The following is a 24,906-nucleotide window of genomic DNA, read 5'->3' as shown; positions in this document are numbered from 1 at the left end:
GCTTTAGAAGTGCTGCCTTCTAAAAGTAATGGTCTAAAGGTTCCATTTAACTTCTGCCGCCCACTTTTTGTCAAAATGGCTGCCAATACCACGAAAAGGCAGCGTTCACGCTCTCAAAATGGCCTCTATGATTGTTTCAGGGTGGGTCAGGCTGATGCTGAAAGACGACAGGACATTGTTTTGAGTGGTGCTCATATCAGGGAGGAGCACTGCATCTTCCGCAGCGAGAGGAATGCCAATGGAGATGGTGAGGCACCATATTATGAGTTTGCTTTGGTGTATGTATGGATGTGTATTGAAAATATGGATTATTTTGAATTAAGCAGAGAAATAGCAAGAAAGGAGACATCTTTCAGGTCTAATTTAAAGACAGAAACCTTTAGCTCCTAAATACCTGCAAGAGCAACCCGTGGCACTTTGTCAATAGATTAAATTAGTGCATAAATATAGCCTCAAAAATTCATCTTCTGTTGCTAATGGAAACATTATGCATTATAAGTGTCATTGATCAATATATACACTGGATGGGATATAGATATGAGATTTGATGGTTGGTGTGTTTTTGCTGAAGTTATCGTCATGCTGGTACCCTGCGAGGGATCGGAAACCTACGTCAACGGCAAGCGTGTTGAGGATGCAATCCAGCTTCGTTCAGGTACATATCTCATTTTGGTAAATACAGTTGTAATTCATTGGTAAATGTCATATTTGTATTATCTCTGTAGGCCGAGATGAGGTGATTGATTTCCTAATCGACTAGATAACTGAATTCATTTTATGGGTTTTTCCTTGGACTTCATGAATCATAGTTATACAATGTGGTTCAGAACACGTCTTGTGAAGTTTGTGAAGAAACATGGTGAAAGCTAAAGTTGTAGCTCTTACATTTACACTGTTTACAGGAGCAGTGCCTTTGCTCATTTCATGTTCTCCACGCTTATTTCTGCCACACCTTCTTTCAGGTAACCGTATCATTATGGGAAAGAACCATGTCTTTCGGTTCAACCACCCAGAACAGGCCAGAGCTGAAAGGGAGAAGACACCATCTGCCGAAACCCCGGTGGAGCCGGTGGATTGGACCTTTGCTCAGAGAGAACTTCTGGAGAAGCAGGGCATCGACATGAAGCAGGAGATGGAGAAAAGGTATGCAATCCATCCTATTGGCTATATTTGAATGTTTTTGTGACAGTAGTCTGATTTGTTGGGTTTCAAATATGAATTGAACAGTATGTCATGAATTGTTTGATGTATTTCTCCCATTTATGTAGGCTCACGGAGATGGAAATCTTGTACAAAAAGGAGAAGGAAGAAGCAGACCAACTTCTGGAGCAACAGCGACTGGTGAGTTCAAATAAGCTGGAATTTAATCAAACCCACTTTGTGATTTTTTTAATTGACTCAGTCTGTTTTCTGTAATCATCATGTCAGGAGTTGTAGACTATTTAGTAGTAGCTATGGAGTGGGTTTAATAGATATTAAGCCATAACTTATATTTGATGCTTATTGCAAGTTAGTTATAATTTAAAGGCAGCTTCTTGAGTGATTCAGCTCTTGTAGTTTGTGATATTTTGTATGTGACTTTGAGTGAAATGTACTTCAGGACATCTGTCATAAGTGGAATTCAAAGTTAGAGCATGGTTTTTCTATGGTCAATTACAATTGGAAAGCTAGTTTTTGTTTTTTGGATTTCATTTGGTCCATTCAAATCTGATTAGTACTAATTCTCACTCTGAGCTCTTACACTTTTGAGATGTGTGTGTGTGTGTGTGTGTGTGTGTGTGTGTGTGTGTGGGTGTGTGTTTGTGTGTGAATCACACTTTTACTCCTAGCGCATGTCTGCTCTTCTTGCATGGAAGTTTTTCTGGTTTGAGACTGATGAGCTTTTACTCGCCTTCCTCTTGAGTTTAAAATTTTTTTTCTGTAGCAGTTTGATCGAGTGAGAATTAGATTGTAAAGCTTTCCCCTTTTGAATCCCTGTTTTCACTTTTCTTGTGTCTTCTATAGTGGATCTGAATCTTGCAAAACAGCAACTTACAGCTAAAGTTGATTTGATATCAAGATCAAAACTCATTTAAAACTGATTGAATATTGGTCTTATTGACACACATTGTTTTTATTAAGTGACGCTGCTTTTGCATGGTTCATGTTAATAGCATGTTTTCTTAACTCATTCAGTACTGGTTCTTGACTAAGTTGCAGTGTTTGCTGTTGAGCTGGTCATCTTTGAAGTGGCTGTTGATTTGCTTGGATTAGATTTCTACTCTAGTTTCCTTGCTCTGTTTTTGTCCTGAGTTTCATCTCTTCAATGCAGTTGCTGACATGTACAATGCATTGTGATAACAAAAAGTCCTGCTGTAGTTTTTTGACAGATAGTGACAATGTGGTTTCTCATTGACTTCTTTGGCTACCTCTCTTTGCTAGCCGTACCTGGCATCTGTGTAGCACACTGAGGGCACAGCTCAACAACAGTTATCACTGCTTACAGTTGAATCAGTGAATCACAGACCTGTTCCATACTCTGGTGGTTTTATGTGCAGAGCTACAAGCATAGGGCTCAGACTCCCAGCGACATAACATGTCCAATTCTAGCCACAGATACAGTATCATACACAAGACCTGAATTATCTGTACCAAATGGTTGTGATCTGTAATGTACTTTGTCTACGAAAAATGAGAAACTGCATTTTTTTTCCAACTAACATCTTTCTTGTAGTGGATTAACACTTACCTCACTTCTGCCTCTCCTCTCTACTGGCTTTCTGATCAACTGCAAGAACACTCTTGTCTTCTAACTCACCGCTAATACTAAAGCCACTCAAACCTTCTGGACTAAAGGGGGAAAGCTCCAAAAATCCATCCACATGCATGCCACTGTAACATGTTTGGGATCCAGCCTTCAAATCACACAAAATTTTCAATAAAGAAGAGGAATATCACAAAACGATACTCCAGTGCTCCAGTCAGCAGCTATCCTCTATTGATATGTCTTTTCTAATCATGATAGACATGCTTTACCTTTACTTTTAATATCAATATGCAACATTGGGAACAATATTGTCAAAGCTGAAATCCCCAGTTTGGAGATGTGAAAAGCCTTATTTACAACAAGTGAATTTATTCATATCTATATCATCATTTCATTAGAGAAAATATGAGATAATGACAAACTGACAAGAAAGTCAATGGAAGCCACTGGATTTTCAGTTGTTTTTCTTTATTTTGATCATAATTCTGGGAATGTGCATAATTCTGGGAACTGCATGTTGCCATACATCTTTTACAGTAATGATGTATGCTAAATATTTCGATAACAGTATTGCAGTGTAATAGTCATCTTTGGTAAATATCCTAAATCTTAAAATCCTGAACCACTAAATTCTGTCTAAGCTGAGTATTATATCCTGATTTAACTTCGACTTTACTCTGGTTGAAGTTCCCATGTTGCATATTCATACCTTTTTATTCATTCTTTTTTTAAATAGCCATCTTTTCATCCTCTCTTTGATTTCCCATTTTAATTTCTCCTTTTTTGGGGGGGGGACCATTTGGTGTGTTTCCTGTGTTGTTTTCTCAAGGATGGAGACTCTGATAGTGGGGATGACTCAGATAAGAGGTCTTGTGAAGAGAGCTGGAGACTGATCACTTCCTTGAGGGAAAAGCTGCCTCCCAGCAAGCTCCAAACCATAGTGAAAAAGTGTGGATTACCCAGCAGTGGGAAGAGAAGAGAGCCAGTTAAAATGTACCAGATTCCTCAGCGACGCCGCATCACCAAGGACTCCAAGTGGGTGACCATCTCTGACCTGAAGATCCAGGCAGTCAAAGAGATTTGTTATGAAGTAGCGCTGAATGACTTCCGCCACACACGGCAGGAAATTGAGGCCCTAGCCATTGTAAAGATGAAGGAGCTTTGTGCTAGCTACAACAAGAAGGACCCCAACGAGCGGGACTCGTGGAGGGCGGTGGCTCGGGATGTTTGGGACACTGTGGGGGTCGGGGATGAGCGCATTGAGGATGTCATTACTAATGGGTCTCGAGCAGGAGGGGCTGTTATGGATGACCTCAAGGTGCACATTGATAAACTTGAGGACATCTTGCACGAAGTGAAGAAACAGAATAACGTGAAGGATGAGGAGATCCGTGCTCTCAGGAACAAGATGGTCAAAATGGAGAAGGTCCTTCCACTCATCACCCCAGAGAGCCAAGAAAAGCCTCCCAGCGTAGCCACTTCTACAAGTGCTGCCATAACTCAAAGCGCTCAAGAAGGAAAACCTCCTGTTCCTACAAAGCCTGATGTAGAGGATGTAGATTCACAAACAGGCCAAAGTACAGGAGATGACTCGACCCTAAAGCGAGGAAGCCACATGCGCTGGATGCGTCAAGAGCAGTTACGCCTCAAGAACCTTCAGCAACAAGAGATCTCCAAGCAGCTCCGCCGACATGCCGGACCACATCGCTTTATACCCCCAGAAGACCGCAAGCTACGCTTCCCCTTCAAAAGTAACCCTAAGCACCGCAACTCGTGGAGCCCCGGTACTCATATCATAATTACAGATGAGCAGGTCATTGAGCTAAAGGTGCCTAAAGAAGCTGTAGAGGAAGAAGAGGGAGAAAGCCAGGCTGAAGAAGGACTGCAGTCTAGAGAACAGATGGCTGCTTCAGTTATCCAAGTCACTCCCCCATTGCCTAGCCCATCAGTCCAGTACAGGAGCAAAGACTTGGAGCAAGGTTTAAGCCAGGGTCACAGACATAACTATAGGAACAACCAACATCAGCAGCCCCATGAACGAGGCCGCAGCAACTCTTTTAATCACCGCCAGCGGCCCTCTGGATCCATGGAGTCGCTGCAGCAGTCCGAAAGCAACAGGAGGCATACGCAGGTTTTCTACCAGCCCCGCCACCAGAACCAGCCGGCTCATCCCCAGCCACACCATCAACAACAGCCTTGCCACTACAATAGCATGATGTACACAGATGGCAGATTCAATGGCTATCAGCAGTACCATCACAGTGACCACGCTAACCATCCAATCAACTTTCAGGCACCTCCGCGAATGCGCAGGCAGTTGTCTGCCCCTAATCTAAAAGCCAGCAGAGAGACGACAGTCTGAGTGGGACTTGTGGAATGAGGAACTAGTTTGATATACTTTAAGTAGGCAAAGACATTACAGATCACAACAGCTCAGAATCATGTGAGTCAAACAGCTGAAACTGACCGTGACTTTTGCACTTGATCAGTGTGTTATTGGTTGACCCAAAAGTATTGTATGTATTATAGAAAAAGACATTTTATCATCATCATCATAATATTTGCAGTTTTATCTTTCTTCTTTTTTTTTGCTGCATTGTGTGCGCTGTCATCACTAGCATTGGGAGAGCTGTCATAGGGAATTGAAGCCAACAGATGACAAAGGGACTTTTTTTTTCAGAAGAGACATGCCATGCCTACTCTGTTCATTTTTCAGCATGTGTGACAATTCATCAATCATGAGTTGATTTGCCAAAATTATCTTCATGGTTGAATTTCTGCGTTTACATCTTTGCCATTTTAGTATTGATTTATCATGAATGTTTTTAGCCACCACATTATGAACACATTGAAGTATCAAATTTTCATTATGACTTTTTGTTGTAGCCCAAATTAGGAACTGAAAAAACACCCTATATTTCTTTTTTTCCATGTATCATGTAACTGAATGTTAGGATGGACAAATCAGTTCTCTTTGCAGTCTTACATTTTGTGTTGTACCTCATAAAACATTTGTCGTAAATCATCATTGGCCTCAACCTGGAATCAAAAGACCAGTATGTTGGACATTTTAAAATTGATTATTGAATAATTTGATGCCCTAGTCAATTGTGTGACTGCCTCTAAATAGACTGAAATAGTGGTCAAAGAAAGTGGCATTCAAAAAGTGCCTTTTTATGCACTAACTATATTAATCCTGCTGTGCATTTAAGATTCAATATTTTCTGTCCCTTCTTTTTAATTCAGTGCTCATGCACAAGGTTCATTTAACATTTGCAAAGGAAACGTCATAACTTGCCTAACCAAACTAATCCTTTAGTAAGAGCATACCGATTTATTCAAATTCTTAGTAAGCCACTTGATTGCAAAGTATTTTGCACTTCCTCAAGTCATGGATAAGCTGTATGATTAGTTAGTGAAGACGCACATTTTAATGTTAACTAATAAGTTACTCTATACTTAGAAATGTATTTAAACATCCCTTACAAACATCCCTACATTTTATATAGCGGTATATTATTATTTCTCTGAATCCTGGAGTTTAAAGACCCTCTCAAGTATAAGAATCACTATGCTGAAATGCTAGGAGATGGACCTAATCGTAAGATAAGTTTCCCAAAATTGTATCTACTTGAAAATGTTCAAAATAATGCCCCTTCTGTATAAAACACTCATCATTGAACTGAGCTCTGGTTTCCGTTTCGTGCGGGCTTAAAATCACATTTTGGGTTTGTGGTTCACTGAGTAAGCACACAGTTCATCGTGTTTCGATTGGATGTCCTACAGAGTGTTGTCATGGCTCCCAAAGACTCGCCTTAAAAAATGTTGGAGGGAGGACAAAGACTTGAAGTGTTTGCATAATGTTATTCGGGACAACTATCCATATCAAATGAGATTTTGAGGACTGCCTTGTTTTAGCTGCATCACACATTCACACAACCTGGACAGATCTATCAGAATGAAGGTCTGTAAAGTCAGTCGTCTATGTCAGTTTTTTTGCCCCTGTGCTTTAGCTGATGCTTATTTGAATTAGTAGCAAGTCTGCTTGTCAATCTGTCTTCTCTTTGCTGCATTCGTAGCTTTAAAATAATCCATTAATTATTACATTCAGTACCACATTTTAGAGAAACAGTGACACTCAGCAGGGAGTGGGAGAGACCTTTTGAGGACTATCAAAAAGTTAAACTTGGGTTCCGAATGATGAAATGATTTTCTATGTTATACTATTTAGACAGTGTATATTCTGCCTTACTATGCTGTAACAAAAACCAAATGATATAACGACATATGCAAGTCTAGTCTCTCCACCCTGCGCCTACATGTCTTTGCCTATCTTTTTGCATGCAATAGCTTACATCTCTTCATTCTTAATAAATGCTCCATTAAAGAATGTTCTTTAATGTATGCACTGGTGCTGATGGCGACCAGGTAAGCTGGAAAGTATACAACGTCAAATGGACAATGCGCAGTGTGCTGTTCTTTTGAAATATACATATATGTCAGTGTTAGGTCTCAATTCAAAATGTCTGTTGTGTTGTACGTCTGCTTTTTGAATCTGCAATATCAAGTGCCTCATTGTGGCTGTGTACCAAGTTGTGTTGCCTTGAATCAAGCACTTTGTGCAAACATACAGTAAATATGTGAACAATTGTGTTCACGGGTTTAAAAAGAGGATATACTGAATCCCTGTGTTGCTGGAGGTTTATTTTCAAAGTATGACTGAAATAAAATGACATACTCCAAGTGCAGTTATTTGTTATATATGGATGGTATTTGTTTTTCACTGCCAATAAAACAGTTTAGGGACAGAATCACATCTCTTCATGTATGCACTACACAGGAGGAACCATGTGAAACACTGTACAACACGTCAGGTCAGGTTAAAGGTACTGTAAGTTCTTAAAATGAATACGGTTTTAAATATTGTTTATAAACATTACATTTGAAAGTAGTACCCCATCTGCATGAATTTAACTAACATGGCTTTAGGCATTAAATTTAGCCCTTGCCACGTTTTAAACATATTTGAGAACTTAAATATTCATGCTTTGAAACTGCTTCAAATATTACATTCACATGGTACACTATGGTACACATTGTGTTACAGTAGCAGCTTCATGCAGGACACTACATTCAGTAAAACCTGCTGATTGCATTTGCAAAGGTTGTTTGAATCGAGAGAACTCAGCTTTTAGCTTGTTGGTGGGATTTCAGCCGGTTCAGAGGTTAATGACAAAAATGAAAAGGCTGCATTGTCTTCCCAGAAGACACTGAACAAACAAGATGAGGTCATCGGGACCACAGCGTGTCCTGCTCTGATGATGATGGCGCCCCTCATTGGATTACAGTTGACTCAGCTTCTACCCGCGCCTCTCTTCTTCCACTCCAGCCTTTTCTCTCAGAATATAAGATGATGTTTCATCAAGTTTCATTTCCAGAACATTGTATACAAAAACAATAATTTCAAAAGGTGAAAGTAGAAATCATTATAATTCAAAAAATATACTTTTTTGCTTCTTTTTTTTTAAACAGAACTCAAATCAATTATTTCTACTTAGTTTTAGTTTATTTCTTATGTTTTATTATGAACAGTAGATGTTATTACTGATTGTGTGAAAAAATTTATCCTCACACATTTATAAGTAATCCATAGCTTTTACTGCTAGTGTTTTACATAGTACATGCAATATATAAAAACACTCTAATATATAGTGTTTTGATTCAGGTCTGGAAATGTACAAATTCTGTAAAAATTCTTGTGTACATCTAATTGTAAATCCATTTTCATGTCACATTGCATTATTTACACATGTAGCTACTTGTAACAATGCATCATTTGGACCAGTAACCAAAGGCTTCAGTGCTTGTCTTTAATGCACAAATAAACCTCTGGTGGTGAATTTGTGGAGTGTGGAGAACGCGTAGTAATCCCAACAGAATACTGCGTATTTTGGGTCGTAATGTGGTGCCGATGGCTCACCGAGCTCACCTATTGTTGCGGCTGATGGACGGTTGTCCATGTTCTCTTTCAGGTGTACGAGAGCAAATTGCAGGAACTTCAGAAACAGGTGGAGACGATTTCTCTGGTAGCAGAGACGCCTGATGAAGAAGAGTTGGAGGAGGAGGAGGAAGAGGAAGGTGTGTACTGTAAATCTTCAGTCCTGCAGATATTTCTGTACTTAATGTATTTAAGCCCCCCAAAAAATATAAAAATGCACTGTATGTTTTCTTCCACATTTTCTGTCCAGAGCACAATCTACTGGGATGTGCGTATAGTATTTTCTGTTTCATAATGAAAAGACTGTAATCTCAACTTCATTCACATTATTTATAATGGGTTAATATTGCCATACTAATTACTCATTTAAGGTATTAAGTCAAACTAGTCCATCAGTAATATATTCTCTAATTCCTTTGAATCAAAACATACTACTAATAATAAAAAACTTTTTACTTGAAGTCTAAAGGATCATACTTATAGTTTTTTATGTTTTAGCCCATCAGCTACAAATTGCCTATAAATCACTGGCAGCAATGCTCCCAAGCAAGCTGTCCTACAATATAAATGCATTTCTCTACTTCCCAAGCAGCCGCTGGTTGAAATTCTGTTCCGTACAGTATGAAAGTGAACCCACAGAATCTTGAGATTTGTAATCCACCACAGCAAACGTTTTGCCTCCTCGAGTGACACATTTTGACTGAAGAAGGACAAATAAGCTTTTTGTCTGTCTGACTTGATTGATAATATAGTCCTGATTTACTCCTGTGTTTGCAAACATTATTGATTTCACCAAACCAAACAGCATCATAATAATTAACTTATCATTCATTCCGAGTATTCTCATTAATCTAGGAAGTACGTTATTTTGTCGAAATAAAACTGTTCACTGGAATATAGTTGTTAATTAAGTTAAGAGCAATAACAGGTCCACATTTGCTCCCTGTTTGTCTGCCTGGGTTTGATTGTCCAAAAGCAGTGCTTTTTAATTTACTTTTCTGTGGCTGACTCTGTAAATTCTGATGTTGGAGGTCCCTGAACACAACACAACGGAAAGGTTTTCAGCACCGTCACTGCTTGCAAGAAATATGGACTTAAAATAATGGTGATAACATAGGCCACATGATGGAAAACTTAAAATTACAGGCAGTAAAGTACACTGGATTTGTGGTTGGACTAAAACAAGTAAAACTACGGGTATGATCTTTTTTGGTTTTATGTGTATTCACATTGTATGTGTATATGTGTGTGTACATGTTCACATCACCTCTGACTCCTGTCTCACTGCAGTGCCGTGGACTCAGCATGAGTTTGAGTTGGCTCAGTGGGCCTTCAGGAAGTGGAGGTACCATCAGTTCACCTCCCTCCGTGACCAGCTGTGGGGAAACGCCGTATACCTGAAGGAGGCCAACGCCATCAGTGTGGAGCTGAAGAAGAAAGTAAGTCTTTCCGTTTACTTTATCATAGTCTAGCTATGATAAATTTACAGAAAGGTCTAAAAACTACATGTCAAAATATATATACATATATAAATATGACTCGTCATGTAGAGAAATTAAAGTTGTTATGAATCAAAAGCTGGTCTGCTGCGGTCCACCTTCCCCATCAGGAGACCTGTGTGATTTATTTTCTTGTCCAGTTCTAGGCGCTACATGATTGATACTGGAGATGGGCCATCTGACAGTTTCAGAGGATTTTTATATATCTTTGGGTTTCTGTGTGTAATTTATATCCAATGTTGTTAATTGGTTCAGCATCTTCCCCCCAGACGATGCTGGGAAGAGAGAGGCCACAAAATGGCAGGTGTTATAGATTTGTTTGACCTTTCAACCTTGTTACATCAACCATTGTACATCTACAGTAAAATAGAGCCATACTACAAAAGACAGTGAGCTCTGCATGTCAAAAAAATCTTGAATAAAGGTCCAGAGCTTGAAGTCAGGATACTTCAAATCAGAATGGATTCTCATGCTTGTTTTTGTTGATGTTTATATTGATGTTTTTCAAACTCTCCTTTTTATTCACCCCTGTCTAATCACCTCTCCTGTTCTTCAGGTCCAGTTCCAGTTTGTCTTGCTGACAGACACTCTGTACTCTCCGCTGCCCCCTGAGCTTCTGTCGCCTGAGCCAGAGAAAGAGCGTGACTCCAGGCCTTTCCCCCGTACCGTGGTGGCCGTAGAGGTTCAGGACCTGAAGAACGGAGCCACACACTACTGGTCCCTTGATAAACTCAAGTAATGCTCATACCATACCTTAAACTAGCCCTGAGTTTAGTTAGATATGTAAAATTTAAATACCTGGCCATACAAGTGCAGCATATCAGCTTTTATGCACTCAGTGTTAGAAATCATCAATCACTGCAGGCGGATTTTTGCTCAAATGTTGTTCAGATATCTGTCAGCCTGTTTCCGGATCATTCCTCATGCCTTCAGTCCCAGAAAGAAAAAGCACAAAAGAGACAATGAATTATGAGACTGGCATCTGTACATGTAGCAGCATCTCTTCCCTCCGGCCATTAGAGCCGTATATATTCTCTCTCTGCTTCTCATTAATGTTAAGTGCACTTTGTCGTCATTTGCAGGCAGAGGCTGGACCAGATGAGAGAGATGTATGACCGTGCCGGAGAAATGGCCTCCACGCACCAGGAGGACGGCGAGGGCACTCTGACGGGAAATGACCCCTTCTATGACCGCTTCCATTGGTTCAAACTTGTGGGGAGGTACATAACGCACGCCACTACAGAAACACTGCATACAATACTGCACATGTACTGATGGTTGTGCCTGGTGTTGAGTTATGAGTAACAGGTTTTCTTTTTGCGGCTACCTAATTCGATATGGCTTCACTCGATCAGCTTTTGTGATCCATTTGTTTAAAATGGGTCTGTGTGTTTACCTCCGTTCCATTTTTCATTTCCACGGTCAAATTCTGTTACACAGATTCATCTTCTGTCATTAGTCATGTGTATCAGTGAAATCACATGTTTTGGCATCATGCTTTATCATTTATGTCCGGTGTTATGTTGTTGCTCGTCATAAATCTTTCAGTGTATTTTCTTTTTGCTGTTTATAATTTGATGTTACATTTTTTTTTTTTTTTTGGTGTTCTTGATTTCATGCCACCAATATTTCTTTTGTGTATTTTTTTTTAACATCACATTTTGAATTGTGTTTTTTTCTTTTTTTATTATGTCATTTTCATTTGTCTGTTGTATGGTTTTGCTGTGTCTGTTGCCATTCTCATGTTGATATCTCCTCCAGTTCATACAAAAGCTTGTAAACAACATAGTGGATTTTGGTTAAAGTGGAAATATGTGGCATTGGTATTTTTATCCTCTTTCAGCCAGAATACATTAGAAGATTTATATGTTAATCCTTTTAAAGTGGCATTTCATTTTGGCATAGAATAGTCATGTTTCTATAAACTGTATGTGACACCTAGCAGATCCTTGTAATACCTGCTCTTTATGAAATGAATCCTGCTGTTGCATTGTAGTGGTATTATAAAAAAATATTTTCTGAATTGATTTGGTTTAGCTAAAAATCATATTAACACTAGGTAGAAAAAAAGTAAGCATGTGCCATCTTTACCCATGAATCTACAGCTACAGTTGGTGGTTGATTACTTTGCAATTCCAGTTATTCAAAAATATCTTTATCTCTTTAATGTTACTACATGGTTTTATGTTATTTGTTGTAGGAAATGTACCATTTGTGAGAAAACAATGCCAAAATGAAATACCACATCTAAGCCATACTTAATGAAGTGGCCTGTTTAACTCTTCCATTACTCCATTGTTACCTTTCCTTGGTTCTTGCCGCTGTACCCAAACTACCGACCCCCTCAGCGCCCCCATCTTCCACGGTTGTGTTAATGAGCGCCTGGCAGACCGCACCCCTTCGCCCACCTTCTCCACGACTGACTCTGAGATCACCGAGCTGGCGGACGAGCGCCAGAGTGAGATGTCCGACTTGATTGATGACGAGGCGTTTGTGGACGACACCAGCTCGGACGCCGGCACCGAGGAGGGCTCGGACATCTTCAGCGACGGCCAGGACCCCTTCTATGACCGCTCCCCCTGGTTCATCCTGGTGGGAAGGTTGGTGACTGGCAGTGGCACTCCCACGTTCCTCCACACACAGGCTGGGACAGGAGTTTGGGTGGATGATGGCTTGGTTTCGTGTAGTTTATTTTGAATTACACAGATTTAGGGCAAAGTAAAGCAAAGGGGGAAAGAAATAAAGATTAATGAGTGCAGGTGAAAAAACACCTGTAAAAAACACAGCATCATGCAAATAATAATTAAGATTTTATGAAACAGGTTTCATGGATGAAGTCGTGTTCAGTATATGTTTATGAAGATGTTTTGAAATAGATTATGATGACAGACTGAGATTGCACCCAACAACACTGTTCAGTAGAGAGATGTTAAAGCAGCAGTTTATAGGATACGAGACATGATTGTACGTTTTATTTTGCCAGCTGACAAATCAGAATCTTAGAGAAAATGTGAGCAAACACTGTAAGCATATCACTTATTAATTATCAGTAAAGCCCTGCTCGGTGAAAGAATAATTTCAGAATCAGATCATGTATTTAGAGCAGCTCTGCAGAGATAAATGGGACCATTTTTGAATTTAACATGATTAGTCATACTTCTGTGCTCATAGGCCTGCTTTGTACGAGTTACTTTTAATTTAGACTCCGTTCTCAAAAATTGAAAAGCCACCATCCTTTTCTCTCCACATCCTCCCAGCGTGATGTCTCATCCCCTGCTACCATCACAGAGCTGACTGTATTAACTCCCATCTGCGTGTGCAGTACATGTATTTGCTGTGTCTAAGTTGATTAGCTGTCTGTCATTTTATGGGGGGGTTTTTTACACCTTGTTTAATTTTTTTTTCATGTTTGTTTTATTTTTTACATTACATAAAACATTTGTTTTTAGAACCTTGTTCGTTTTAACATTGCTCATGGAATGTATTATAGGCAATTAACTCACTGGTAGTTGACGTAGGTCACGTAATCATGCTTACTTGTATTTGTTTTAATTCCTTGTCAAGATGAAATAATATGCCGCAGCAGCATTTGAAATTGCAGCACATGTTGTACCGAGGCGGTAGCCTCAGCGCTGTAAACAGCACAGCTTAGTAATAAACAGCGTGTGCCAATCTCAGAATAAGACGACAGATCAATGGAGGCTTCGAGCCAGACTCTGCAACAGCCGTAGCTCAGCTACCTTCGTCACTGTGACTTCAGAGATTTTGCAGATTAATATCTCCCCTCTGCCTTGGCCTTGAGTCTCCCAGCAAAAGGAGGGAGGGGAGGATGGATGGGAGGGGGGAGGGAGGGGCGACAGAGAAAGAGTAGGTCACCAGGGGTGCAGCAAAACAAATCAAGTCCCACAAAACAAAATGTCAGCGAGTGTTTGAGTGAGAGACTCACATCGGCATAATACGACACAATAAACCACTCTTTTACAGACTTCACTGCTGCATCCCAGGCGATCTGTCGTCACCCTGTCACACAGTTTAAAAATAAAGTGGATTGTTTAAACTGCTGCTGATTTCACTGCCCTGCAGCATGTATGATCTTATGTCGTATCTTCTTTTTCTTCTTGTTTTGTTTTGTTTTTTTGCTCGTTACTTAACATAATTGTCACTAATATTTGTTATGTTATTGTAGTCATTAATATATGCTAAACACTGGACATGTTTGTGCTCATTATAAAGTGTCATTGGATTTGATTGCTTTCAGTAGGCTTCATTAGATGCAACAGATAACATGTCGGTTACATAACAAAACAACATACACTGTCATAAAAACAGACTGCAGTAGTTGTTCCACGCTGCACTAGAATCAGGTTTTCTCGTCTCTCTCTCCTCCTTTTTACTCTCAGAGCTTTTGTGTACCTGAGCAACCTGCTGTACCCTGTACCACTGGTGCACCGTGTTGCCATAGTAACAGAGAAGGGCGAGGTGCGTGGTTTCCTGCGTGTGGGGGTTCAGGCTATAGCTGGTGAGTAATTAATGAGATTCTCTAATGAGTGAGATCATTAGGATCTTTATGCACAGGTTACATCCTGCTAAACACTCATTTGTGTGATATAATTCTTGTGAAGCAGACTGTATCTTCAAACTTTCAGAGAAATAATATGGTTGTTTACTTATTGCCATTTACTGTGTTTCAATTCCATGTTTTTGTGCCATATGGTCTGACATTTACTTGTGAGACAATCTTTTTGATATTTAGAGACCAAAATATATTTTGCTCAAACCAAATAACTAGATGAATGTGTGGTTTTAACTTTTATTTTGATATCAGTTTGAAAATATCTTTGAAGAGCCCTCCAAGCCACCGATCTGATAGCAAAGAGAAATTCCCTTGGATTCTCTGTGTGTTCCTTTTGATGCGCTTTGACAGTTCAAGTCAGCTGCGTCTGTTATAGATCCTGATAAGAGGATGGTTTGTCTCTTTGTAGCTGACGAGGAGGCCCCAGACTACGGGTCAGGAGTTAGACAGTCAGGAACCGCCAAGATCTCCTTTGATGATGAGTACTTCAAAAAGGTAAACCCTGAGTCACATGAAAGTGAATTCAAATTTGAAGACAGAGGAGTGGGTGTGTAATATTTTTGTTTAAAGCATAAAGTCAGCAGAGGAAGTTGTGTTTTGTTTATAGTTTTATTCTGTTTCTTCATTTCCTTTACTTTTCTAAAAACAAATATACATCAGAAGTTGCAAGTATTGTTTTCAATCTTAATCCTTATTCATTCAATATTGCACAATAACATAGAAATTCAGGTGGAGGTTTGTTTATTGCTTTTCTCTCTACCAACGTTATGCTAATGAATCCTTCCTCTACTCTTGCATCTATCTCCTCCTTGTCCAATCAGAATGACTTTCCGGCCACGGTCATGACCCGCTCCGGCTTGTCCCTGGAAGAGCTGCGCATTGTGGAGGGCCAGGGTCAGAGTTCAGAGGTCATCACGCCCTCAGAGGAGCTCAACAGAATCAATGACATGGGTACGGCTGCCAGACCTTCACCTCTCCGCTCGTAAAATTCGACCTCTCAGCCCACTGGGAAACACACTTGGCAGATGGTCCTGTTGAATGCAAAGGAGGACTTTAAATGTATAGTTATGGAAATGAGACTGATGCAGTTTTTCTTACTTTGTGAAGGAATGTGTACAAAAGACTATTTGATAAGTTAACGGTAGACTATTTTTCTACAAATCACAAGCTTGATCATGTGCAGAATCCTGTCTGGTTGCATTGCGCAGAGCTTTGAATTTGTATGCAGATTACAAAGCACAGGTGCAGCTGCAGGTCATTCTCAATAAATCACAGCACAAGTTCTCCTAACCTTCCCCTGTGGCTTTCTCCAGACCTCAAGCTGGGAAACCTCGCAGAGACCAAACTGAGTCTTGGTGACAGTCTGGCAGACCAGCTGGAGGTTGGCAGCATCTTTACCTTCCGTGTGACTGTGCTCCAGGCCAACGGTATCCCGCCTGAGTACGCGGATATCTTCTGCCAATTCAAGTGAGTCCACAATCCTCAAAAATAGAACGTGCCCCCATCTGGTATCTTATACCTTAACTGTTAGAGAGACGTAATATTGTATATGTAGTAATAAACTAAACTAATATATAGCAATAATATTACGACAACAAAAGAAATGTACATCTGTAGGTTTGAAAGTTATTTGATTTGAGTTCACTAATCAAATCAAAATCAGTAAGACAATTGACAGTTTTATCTTTTAAAATAGAAAGAAAAACACACAATGCCAATAGAGAATAGTAAGAGACTCTTCTGTACCATAACAAATAAATGTGACACACTGACACTCATTTGTGTTTCTCTCCTTAGTTTCTTGCATCGTCATGACGAGGCTTTTTCTACTGAGCCTCTGAAGAACACCGGCAAAGGAGCTCCTCTGGGCTTTTACCACGTCCAGAATGTGAGTGCGCGCACACACACACATACACAAGCTGTACTTAAACAACTTCATGTTAAAAAAACAAACCCTTTTTTTCTCTCTGTTGGAGCAGATTTCAGTTGAGGTCACAGAGTCCTTCATTGAATACATCAAGAGCAAGCCCATCGTGTTTGAAGTGTTTGGCCACTACCAGCAGCATCCGCTGCATTTTCATGGCCAGGACCTGATCAGGTTGGTGGGGTTAATAAGGAAATTCTTCTGTGGAGATGCTGCATTACTTTAAACAATGCCTTAATAATTCATATTTGGTGCACCAGACAGATTTTGCTGTAATTTTCCAGCTGCTTTCTGTATTGTAAGTTAATTGTACATTTATTTTAACAGTCCTCCAACACCGTCAAGGAAATATTATCCTATTCCCATGCCTCTGTCTAAACCAGGTAAGGTTTTTCACGTCATCACTCCACACACTGTAACACCAATATGTTATGCACCCTCATTTCAGCACGTTTCTTCTGTTTGTTACGTCTATATCAGCATGCCTCATATTTCCTTCCCCTTTTCTTTCATTTCTGGCTTCCTTTTGGATTTTTTTTTGTCTCTCTTGTTTAACCATTCTCCCATCATCCATAATCCTCTTACTCATCTCTGTCCTCCCTCTTCCTCTTCTCACCATTCGGACAACATCATGCATTGAAACCACAGACCACACGCGTAAGATAGAGTTGATTCGTTACCTGATGACCGGCTATGTGAACGGCAAAGTGCTGGACACGCTGTCTGAGCACGCCAACGCCCTGGCCTCCTCCGCTGTGGCCAGCCTAGAGGACGAGGCTGACCAGCTCTCTCACTTCCCGTTCCTCCCGTTGCACAGTGACCCTGTGCTAATTGTGCCCAGGCACCATGGTTGGTACAGTGGCCACTGTGATGGCTAACAGACCAGGCATTAGATGCACCCATGTTGCTGTAGTGATTAGACTAGCGCTGTGCTTTGCCCATGAGGTGCTCTGTGACTGCAGTCAGTAGCGCGATAGAGCTCTGCAGTGGTTATGTGTGCTGCACCTCGCTGCAGGTCTATTTAGGTCCAGTCAGCTAAGTCTAACCCTCCCCTGCCGTTTACAAACTGGCCTGAGCTGACACCTTCAGGTAAACCTGCTGCATACGCTGAATCTTAAGCCAAATAATAAAATGAGTATTCATCATAATCATAGAAGATCACCAACATAGCATTCAGCGTAACTCAGAATGCAGAGGCTTTATAGGTTCAGCTGCGGTCCAATTACGGTAGTTTTCATGTGGAATAATGTTCATTTCAACCATAGAGAACACAAATGAATGTAGCTGTGTGCCTCAGAGATTATCCTGTTTCAACAGGAACATAATCCTGATGTGTCAGACAGCAGGGTGCTGTCTGTGGTGGTGTAATCTGTGATTTAGCTCCTCATAACATCCCAGTATGTGCAACTGAAAGTCATGCGTTATATTGCCTGTTTTCTGTGTCCATCTTATTTCAGTGAAAATGGACTTTATAATTAACATATCTATTAAATATTAGTATTGCAGTATACGTGCAGGCTAATGGCTCAGCATCCAGGGTCAGCAGTGCGTTCACACTTCCCGCTTCCATTTCTTAATCCAATTTATATAGTTAATATCCCTTATTTCCATTCATCCCCTCTGAAATTAGGGACAATTTTTAATACCCAGTTTTTGTGTGTGTGTGTGTGTTCGTCAGTTCCAGCCACCAAGTTGAACACCATTACTAAGTCCAACCTGGGTCAGTGCGTCAGCAAGTACGACCTGCTGGTCTGGTTTGAGATCAGCGAGCTGGAGCCCACCGGAGAGTGAGTGTCTATACATTCATCTTATATTCACATTCAGCAGCAAATAAAAAAGTTAGCAAACACTTTATGTTCTCCGTGTGAAATGGTTTCAGTATGTTTCTGCAAAAGATTGATATGCTTCAAAAAAATGATTATTATAAAAGGTAAGGAAAATATGAAAACAATTAAAAAAGAATACAAAGATAAAGAAATATATAGATTAAAACATTAAAGATGCACCTCTGTGTTCCAATAAGGGTCACATTTACCTACTCGATATATAAGCCATGGCCACAAACACAGCAAAAACATGATACAACAGGTTGTTGTGAGTGTAAGCCTCAGTATAGGTCAGAGTGTGGCAGGGCATATTTTAGCAGCATATAAACAATAAGTCAGTATAAACTCCATGAAGATGATGAGAGATTCGAAAGATTTGACTTTGAACCAGAATAGTTCTCGCTTATATGTTCTATTTTTCAAGTGGTGGACATCTTATTTTTTAATGCAATTTGTCAAATACTCATAAAGAATACCGTGAGATGTGTTGTTTGAAGTGTCCAGGCGGAGTATGACCTCCCTCCCTCCACAGGTACATCCCAGCTGTAGTGGATCACAGCGGAGGCCTGCCCTGCCATGGCACCTACCTGCTGCACCAGGTACAGATCTACACAGTTCCTACTAATCATACACACTAATCCTTCATTTTATACATTTTATAAATCAAATTTGACCATGTTAAAGGCAAAGGGGATGTCATATCTTCTTTAGCTATCTTTCTGTAGCTGTGTCTGCTCTGACCCTGAGCTCTTGTCATCTGTGCTGCAGGGGATCCAGCGGAGGATCACGGTGACTCTCATCCATGAGAAGGGTAGCGAGCTCCACTGGAAGGATGTCCGCGAGCTGGTCGTGGGTGAGCAGTACTCTCTCAGGCATTACTAGTTCTACCATTCTACAGCAAACAGGCACCAGAGACGGAGAGAAGAGGGTGTTGCTACACAATTGTTTCCTCATTCACACAGCAGAATCAGTGGGCAATGTGATGCAACACTTTTTCATTGTCTCAAAGGAAGCTTAGTTTGTGAGGCAGCACCGAAAATATTTTGCACAGGTTCCTCAGTCGTAATTCCAGCCCGGGGAATTTTGTCTATTTCGGCTTAGGCTGCCTCTCTCTTTAAGCAGTTTATACTGAGGCTGTAGCTGATGGGCGAAATAATTACATTTCACAACTTTCAGCTGCCGACAGTTTTATCCAGAGAGACTCATGAGTTAGCAGGCGTGTGTCTGGAGTCTTGCTGCTGGACACTGCGACAATACGGCAGTTAATGGACAAACATATTAGGCATTTATATTCCGTCAAAAGAAGTCATTTGAGCTCTTGTGATGAAAAGATGTTGATGTGTTGTGCTGCTCTGTGTCCCACCAGGTCGTATCAGGAACAAGGCTGAGGTGGACGATAGCGCTGCCGATGCTGTCCTGTCCCTCAACATCATCTCTGCCAAGAACATCAAGTCATCCCACAACTCCAACAGGTAGCTGAAATGCCCACACACCTTGAGTCTGTGTCTTAAACCCAACTGTACTTAATAAACAGCGTAGTAGACACAACATTTCAAGGTGTAAATCCATTGATTTATTGGTACAAAGTGAAGGTTTGTTTCTGACATTCTGCTTGTATTCTGTTCTATAGTTACTCCAAGCCTACCTTGAAACACCTACCTACCTTTTTTAAATACAGCAAATGCCAACGCAGATTGAATTATTGCCACATATTGTAGCTGATTTCTTCTCCTTAAAAACAGTTACAGTTTAGAAACAGTATCAGGCATGTGTCCTCATCTTAATATTTGCTGAAGGCAAAGTGGAATCATTGCATGATCATTTCCATTTTCACTGCTGTTAATTTTCCCATTAGTTTGCTCCATTGTCTCTGTTGCCTGACTCTCTTTGCTTCTCTCTTTTTCTTTTCTTTCTTTTTTTTTTTTTTCCTCCTGCTGCGGCTGGACTCTTGATTGTGCTCAGGCTTTCTATTGATAAGGATATTGATAGGTACAAGTGACCAGAGAACATAAGGCTCCTTCTGTGAAAGACCTTTATGCTTCTCTTTAGTCATATAGATTCATAGAAATAAGTTCTCTACAGTTTGTGTTTTTTTGTTGGCATGTTGCATTAGGTCTGCCTTTATTTCCATCAATATTCAGCGTAAAAAAAAGAAAAAAAGATTCCCATTCCAAATTATTTATGGACAAGTAAAGGCAATCTTACATGCAAATGCAACCCCCTTTTTTATGTATTAGTTTGTGTCATGGTATGTTGATCTTCTGTGGCACCCCAGAGTCTAAATGAATGCTCTCAGCTGTAATTCACTGAATGAGTCTTAATTCAATAACAACCATTGCCATCTCAGTCTGTGGGTAAGAGTGCCCCCTGCTGCCAAAGACAGGAACAGTGTAACCCCTGAAAGAACCTGTGCTGTAAAGTAGCAGTAAATTGATGTTTTCCTTTTGGTATATACATGACAACACATCGGGATTGTGCCAACTGTCACACACACAGCTCGCTGCACTCCGCACATTCCTGACACTCTTGGTAACTACTGCGGCTCCTGATCACGTTGTGTCTGATGTCTGAGGCTCTCACCTCAGTGTGTTTCCTCACATCTTGTCATGACTAGGGATAAGTGTGAGGGCCACTTCAATCACTGCACAGTGTTCACTGCCTAATCTGTCATAGTTGTACTCACGTCGTTAGTTATGGATGTTATTTACAAAATGAGCACTGACTAAGACTTTATAGGAGATAATACTATGTGAGTTCATTTCTCTGTAATTTGATGATTTTTTCTTTTTTGGTCTTCCCCCTTCAGGACTTTCTACCGCTTCGAGGCGGTGTGGGACAGCTCCCTGCACAACTCCCTCCTGCTAAACCGAGTCACTCCATATGGAGAGAAGATCTACATGACGCTGTCTGCATATCTGGAGGTCAGTCGTTGCTCTTCTGTGTGTATATACTTTGTACACTGAGCTCTATATTTCACCCCTCTGGATGTCAACACAGATGTCTCCTCGTCCTCTTCACAGCTGGACCATTGCATCCAGCCTGCTATTATTACCAAAGACATCTGCATGGTCTTCTACTCCCGAGACGCAAAGATCTCCCCTCCCAGATCCCTGAGGAACCTCTTTGGGAGTGGATACTCCAAAACCCCTGACTGGTAAGACTTCAGACTGCCATGTTGTGGCCATTTCAACCAAAGACAGCTGGATCGTGTTATATCCATGCAGTTTACATCAACAGAATCTCCTCTGCTTCATTACAGCAATCGAGTCACCGGCATCTACGAGCTGAGCTTGTGCAAGATGTCTGACACTGGAAGTCCAGGTGAGCAGACTTTCCACAAACTTTTAAGACAAGCTGCCAGTTTATCGTGATTCCTCTGAGAGCTTCGTCCTAATGAGTGCTTTCGTCCTGAGCAGGGATGCAGCGGAGGAGGAGGAAGGTCTTGGACACATCAGTGGCTTATGTGCGCGGAGAGGAGAACTTGGCCGGCTGGAGGCCCAGAGGAGACAGCCTCATCCTGGAGCACCAATGGGAGCTGGAGAAAATGGAGCAGCTGCATGAGGTGAGTCCTTAAAAGTCACATTCACCTGCAATCTTAAATTATTTTGACCTACCATAGCTTCCTCTTGTCTCACTACTGTGTCCCGGTCCAATATAATCACTGAGAGAAAAACACCCGCTTTCTTCTTACGATGGAAACTTGTGCCTAACCCCATCATTTGTCCAGGTGGAGAAGACCCGCCACCTGCTCCTGCTGAGGGAGAAGCTTGGAGAGGCGGCTCCGGTGGGAACAGCCCCCACCACCAAGTCCCTGAGCGAGTCGCTGTCCCCCAGCATGAGCTCAGGCACCCTGTCCACCTCCACCTCCATCTCCTCGCAGATCTCCAGCACCACCTTTGAAAGCGCCATCACGCCCAGCGAGAGCAGCGGCTACGACTCCACCGACATCGAGAGTCTGGTGGACCGCGAGAAGGAGCTGGCTACGAAGGTGGGAGCAAATTCAGTATTATGGGATGTTGACAGTGATGATTTACTCCTTTTCTGATATGAACAGAAACGTCTCATCTTTGTTCTCTTGTAGTGCCTGCGCCTCCTGACACACACCTTCAACAGTGAATATAACCAAGTGGTCAACAGTATCAGTGACTGCAAGGTGAGTGATGATATCATAAACTACATAATATAGTCAAATACATTTGACTTTTGTCACATTTTATTTGATTAGTCACACAGCTAACATGTGACTACAGTGTGATATCTCACTTCTACTGAATTTCAGTGATTCTCACAATAGTTTTAAAAGTAGTTTATATGTGTACAGTGTCTGGTTTCGATTTATCTCAAAGTGAAGTGAAGATGTAGCAAATAGGGAGGTGACCCTTAAATTAACATTTCCTTTTTGTCACCTAATAGTTACTTTAGCATCAGCAGTGAACACACAAATAATAATCTGTATTTTTCCTCTTGCTGTATTTGCCTTGGAAACATAAAACAGTGTGTTTGATAAATAAATCTTCCGCCTTTTCCTCCTTTTTTTTCCCTCAGCTGTCTGACATCTCACCCATCGGACGCGACCCATCAGTGACCAGCTTCAGCAGCGCCACCCTCACCCCCTCCTCCACCTGCCCCTCACTGTCTGACTCCCGCTGCGGCTCCGTGGACCAGAAGTAAAACTCCTCTTTAATTCATACATTTTGTCTAAATTTCTGTCAGTATCTTTATGAAATATTGCAAGCTCGAAAGACAATTCATTTCTGTAGATTTCATTTATGCTTACTTGGCATTCTTTGTTCCTAAGGACCCCAGAGAACAGCTCCCGTGCCTCTAGTCCCTCCTGCTCAGACTATGAAAACTTCCCGATGGTTCCCACTCTGGAGGCCTCCTACCTAGCGCGGGCTGGAAAGAATGAGTTCCTCAACTTGGTGCCTGATATTGAAGAAATGAGGCCAGGGTGAGTCTTAGGGCTTTTCTCTTCTTTTCACTTTTATGTGCAGTGATGCAATTTATGAAAGCCAATATGAGATGCATCTCGCAGCCCAAACAAAAATAGATAATCCTGTTTTCTAATCCAAGCAAAAATGATGTGAATTGATTTGAACTGCAGAGCCTGGATGGTTTCAACTGGAAGCGAACTTGATTTTCTTCTGCAGAAAAACAAACGCTTCCTCAAAAAAAACGATATTTTTTTGGCTCCTTTTCAGATCGGTAGTGTCCAAGAAAGGTTTCCTAAGCTTCATGGAGCCGCGCTCCAACTCGTGGGTGAAGCACTTTGTGGTTGTACGCCGGCCCTACGTCTTCATCTACAACAGCGACAAGGACCCGGTGGAGCGGGGTGTCCTCAACCTCTCCACAGCACAGGTGGAGTACAGTGAAGACCAGCAGGCCATGCTCAAGGTAAGAGTTTCGAGCCCTCGAGCGCATTCCTGCGTCTCAACATCTAATATGCGGTCACCTCCAACAGTTGAATAACCGAATATTCACACAGTAAATACCTGTTTATCCCTCTGAGGGAGAAAACACTGCATCAGGTTTATCACGCTGCAAAATGTAGAAAAACAACACAACATCTGTTCTCCTTTTGCGCATGCACTTTATTTGACAGAAAACACCAAAGACAGGCAGTTTGATGAGTTTTTGATGTTTTCTCTTCAGACTCCCAACACGTTCGCTGTGTGCACAAAACATCGAGGAATCCTCCTGCAGGCCAACAATGAGAAAGACATGAACGACTGGCTGTACGCTTTTAATCCTCTGCTAGCAGGAACGATAAGGTACACACACACACGCACACACGTTTCTCTTAACACTACACTTAACATGAAGCAGCTCCACATTATTCAGAAACTCTCTGTTCCCACAGATCGAAGCTGGCGAGGAGGCGCAGCGGCCTCATGAAGAACTGAGTGGGTCGACTGGCGCACAGGAAACCACGGCTTCTATTCTTTCTGGGAAGCCTTTGAACATACGAAGTGTTAACACTTATTAATCATTGTGATTCTTGACGGTTTTCTCTTGTAAGTAGACTTGTGGCTTAAGTCTCCTTTCATGCGACTAAAAGTTTCAGTTTCAGAGAAATTTGCCTCCCCCCTCCCTCCAACAACCCTCTGCCAACTTAGCTTTCCTCCTCTCTATTTCGCTTCCCCTCCTCCTCCTCAGCTTTTTGTGTTTTTGTTTTTATGACAATGTTTGGGTCTAATTTTGTTTCGCTTTGTTGTCATTCCCTAACTCCCTAACTAGTAGCATGTTGTAATAGTCTACTTGTGTATGCACGATTCTTCAGAAACTGTTCTTTCTGGCCGCTAATTTTATGTTTGCCAATCATCTGTAAAGAAAATTGTCT

The 24,906-nt window shown here is 41.2% G+C and overlaps 1 protein-coding gene across 1 annotated transcript in view; it reads left to right on the top strand.

The window, feature by feature from the left end:
- kif1b (kinesin family member 1B) overlaps positions 1-24,667 on the top strand; it is a 52,918-nt gene extending 28,251 nt beyond the window's left edge. The window contains exons 19-49 of the mRNA XM_070910564.1: positions 141-247; positions 572-655; positions 963-1,143; positions 1,269-1,341; positions 8,779-8,884; positions 10,035-10,183; positions 10,800-10,978; positions 11,326-11,463; positions 12,592-12,843; positions 14,644-14,762; positions 15,226-15,311; positions 15,638-15,767; positions 16,130-16,283; positions 16,614-16,704; positions 16,796-16,914; positions 17,068-17,123; positions 18,419-18,527; positions 19,099-19,165; positions 19,335-19,419; positions 19,933-20,038; positions 21,373-21,487; positions 21,587-21,720; positions 21,826-21,887; positions 21,983-22,128; positions 22,294-22,554; positions 22,648-22,719; positions 23,112-23,233; positions 23,365-23,517; positions 23,768-23,960; positions 24,219-24,337; positions 24,427-24,667. Of these exons, the coding sequence (XP_070766665.1) occupies positions 141-247; positions 572-655; positions 963-1,143; positions 1,269-1,341; positions 8,779-8,884; positions 10,035-10,183; positions 10,800-10,978; positions 11,326-11,463; positions 12,592-12,843; positions 14,644-14,762; positions 15,226-15,311; positions 15,638-15,767; positions 16,130-16,283; positions 16,614-16,704; positions 16,796-16,914; positions 17,068-17,123; positions 18,419-18,527; positions 19,099-19,165; positions 19,335-19,419; positions 19,933-20,038; positions 21,373-21,487; positions 21,587-21,720; positions 21,826-21,887; positions 21,983-22,128; positions 22,294-22,554; positions 22,648-22,719; positions 23,112-23,233; positions 23,365-23,517; positions 23,768-23,960; positions 24,219-24,337; positions 24,427-24,469 (3,811 nt within the window). The 3' untranslated portion in view covers positions 24,470-24,667. The remainder of the gene's footprint in view (positions 1-140; positions 248-571; positions 656-962; positions 1,144-1,268; positions 1,342-8,778; positions 8,885-10,034; positions 10,184-10,799; positions 10,979-11,325; positions 11,464-12,591; positions 12,844-14,643; positions 14,763-15,225; positions 15,312-15,637; positions 15,768-16,129; positions 16,284-16,613; positions 16,705-16,795; positions 16,915-17,067; positions 17,124-18,418; positions 18,528-19,098; positions 19,166-19,334; positions 19,420-19,932; positions 20,039-21,372; positions 21,488-21,586; positions 21,721-21,825; positions 21,888-21,982; positions 22,129-22,293; positions 22,555-22,647; positions 22,720-23,111; positions 23,234-23,364; positions 23,518-23,767; positions 23,961-24,218; positions 24,338-24,426) is intronic.
- Positions 24,668-24,906: the final 239 nt, after the last annotated feature.

Source organism: Enoplosus armatus, chromosome 8 (assembly GCF_043641665.1).
Source record: "Enoplosus armatus isolate fEnoArm2 chromosome 8, fEnoArm2.hap1, whole genome shotgun sequence".
NCBI classification, from domain to species: domain Eukaryota; kingdom Metazoa; phylum Chordata; class Actinopteri; order Centrarchiformes; family Enoplosidae; genus Enoplosus; species Enoplosus armatus.
The sequence above is the reverse complement of the archived record's forward strand: the minus strand, read 5'-3'. Positions and strand labels throughout refer to the sequence as shown.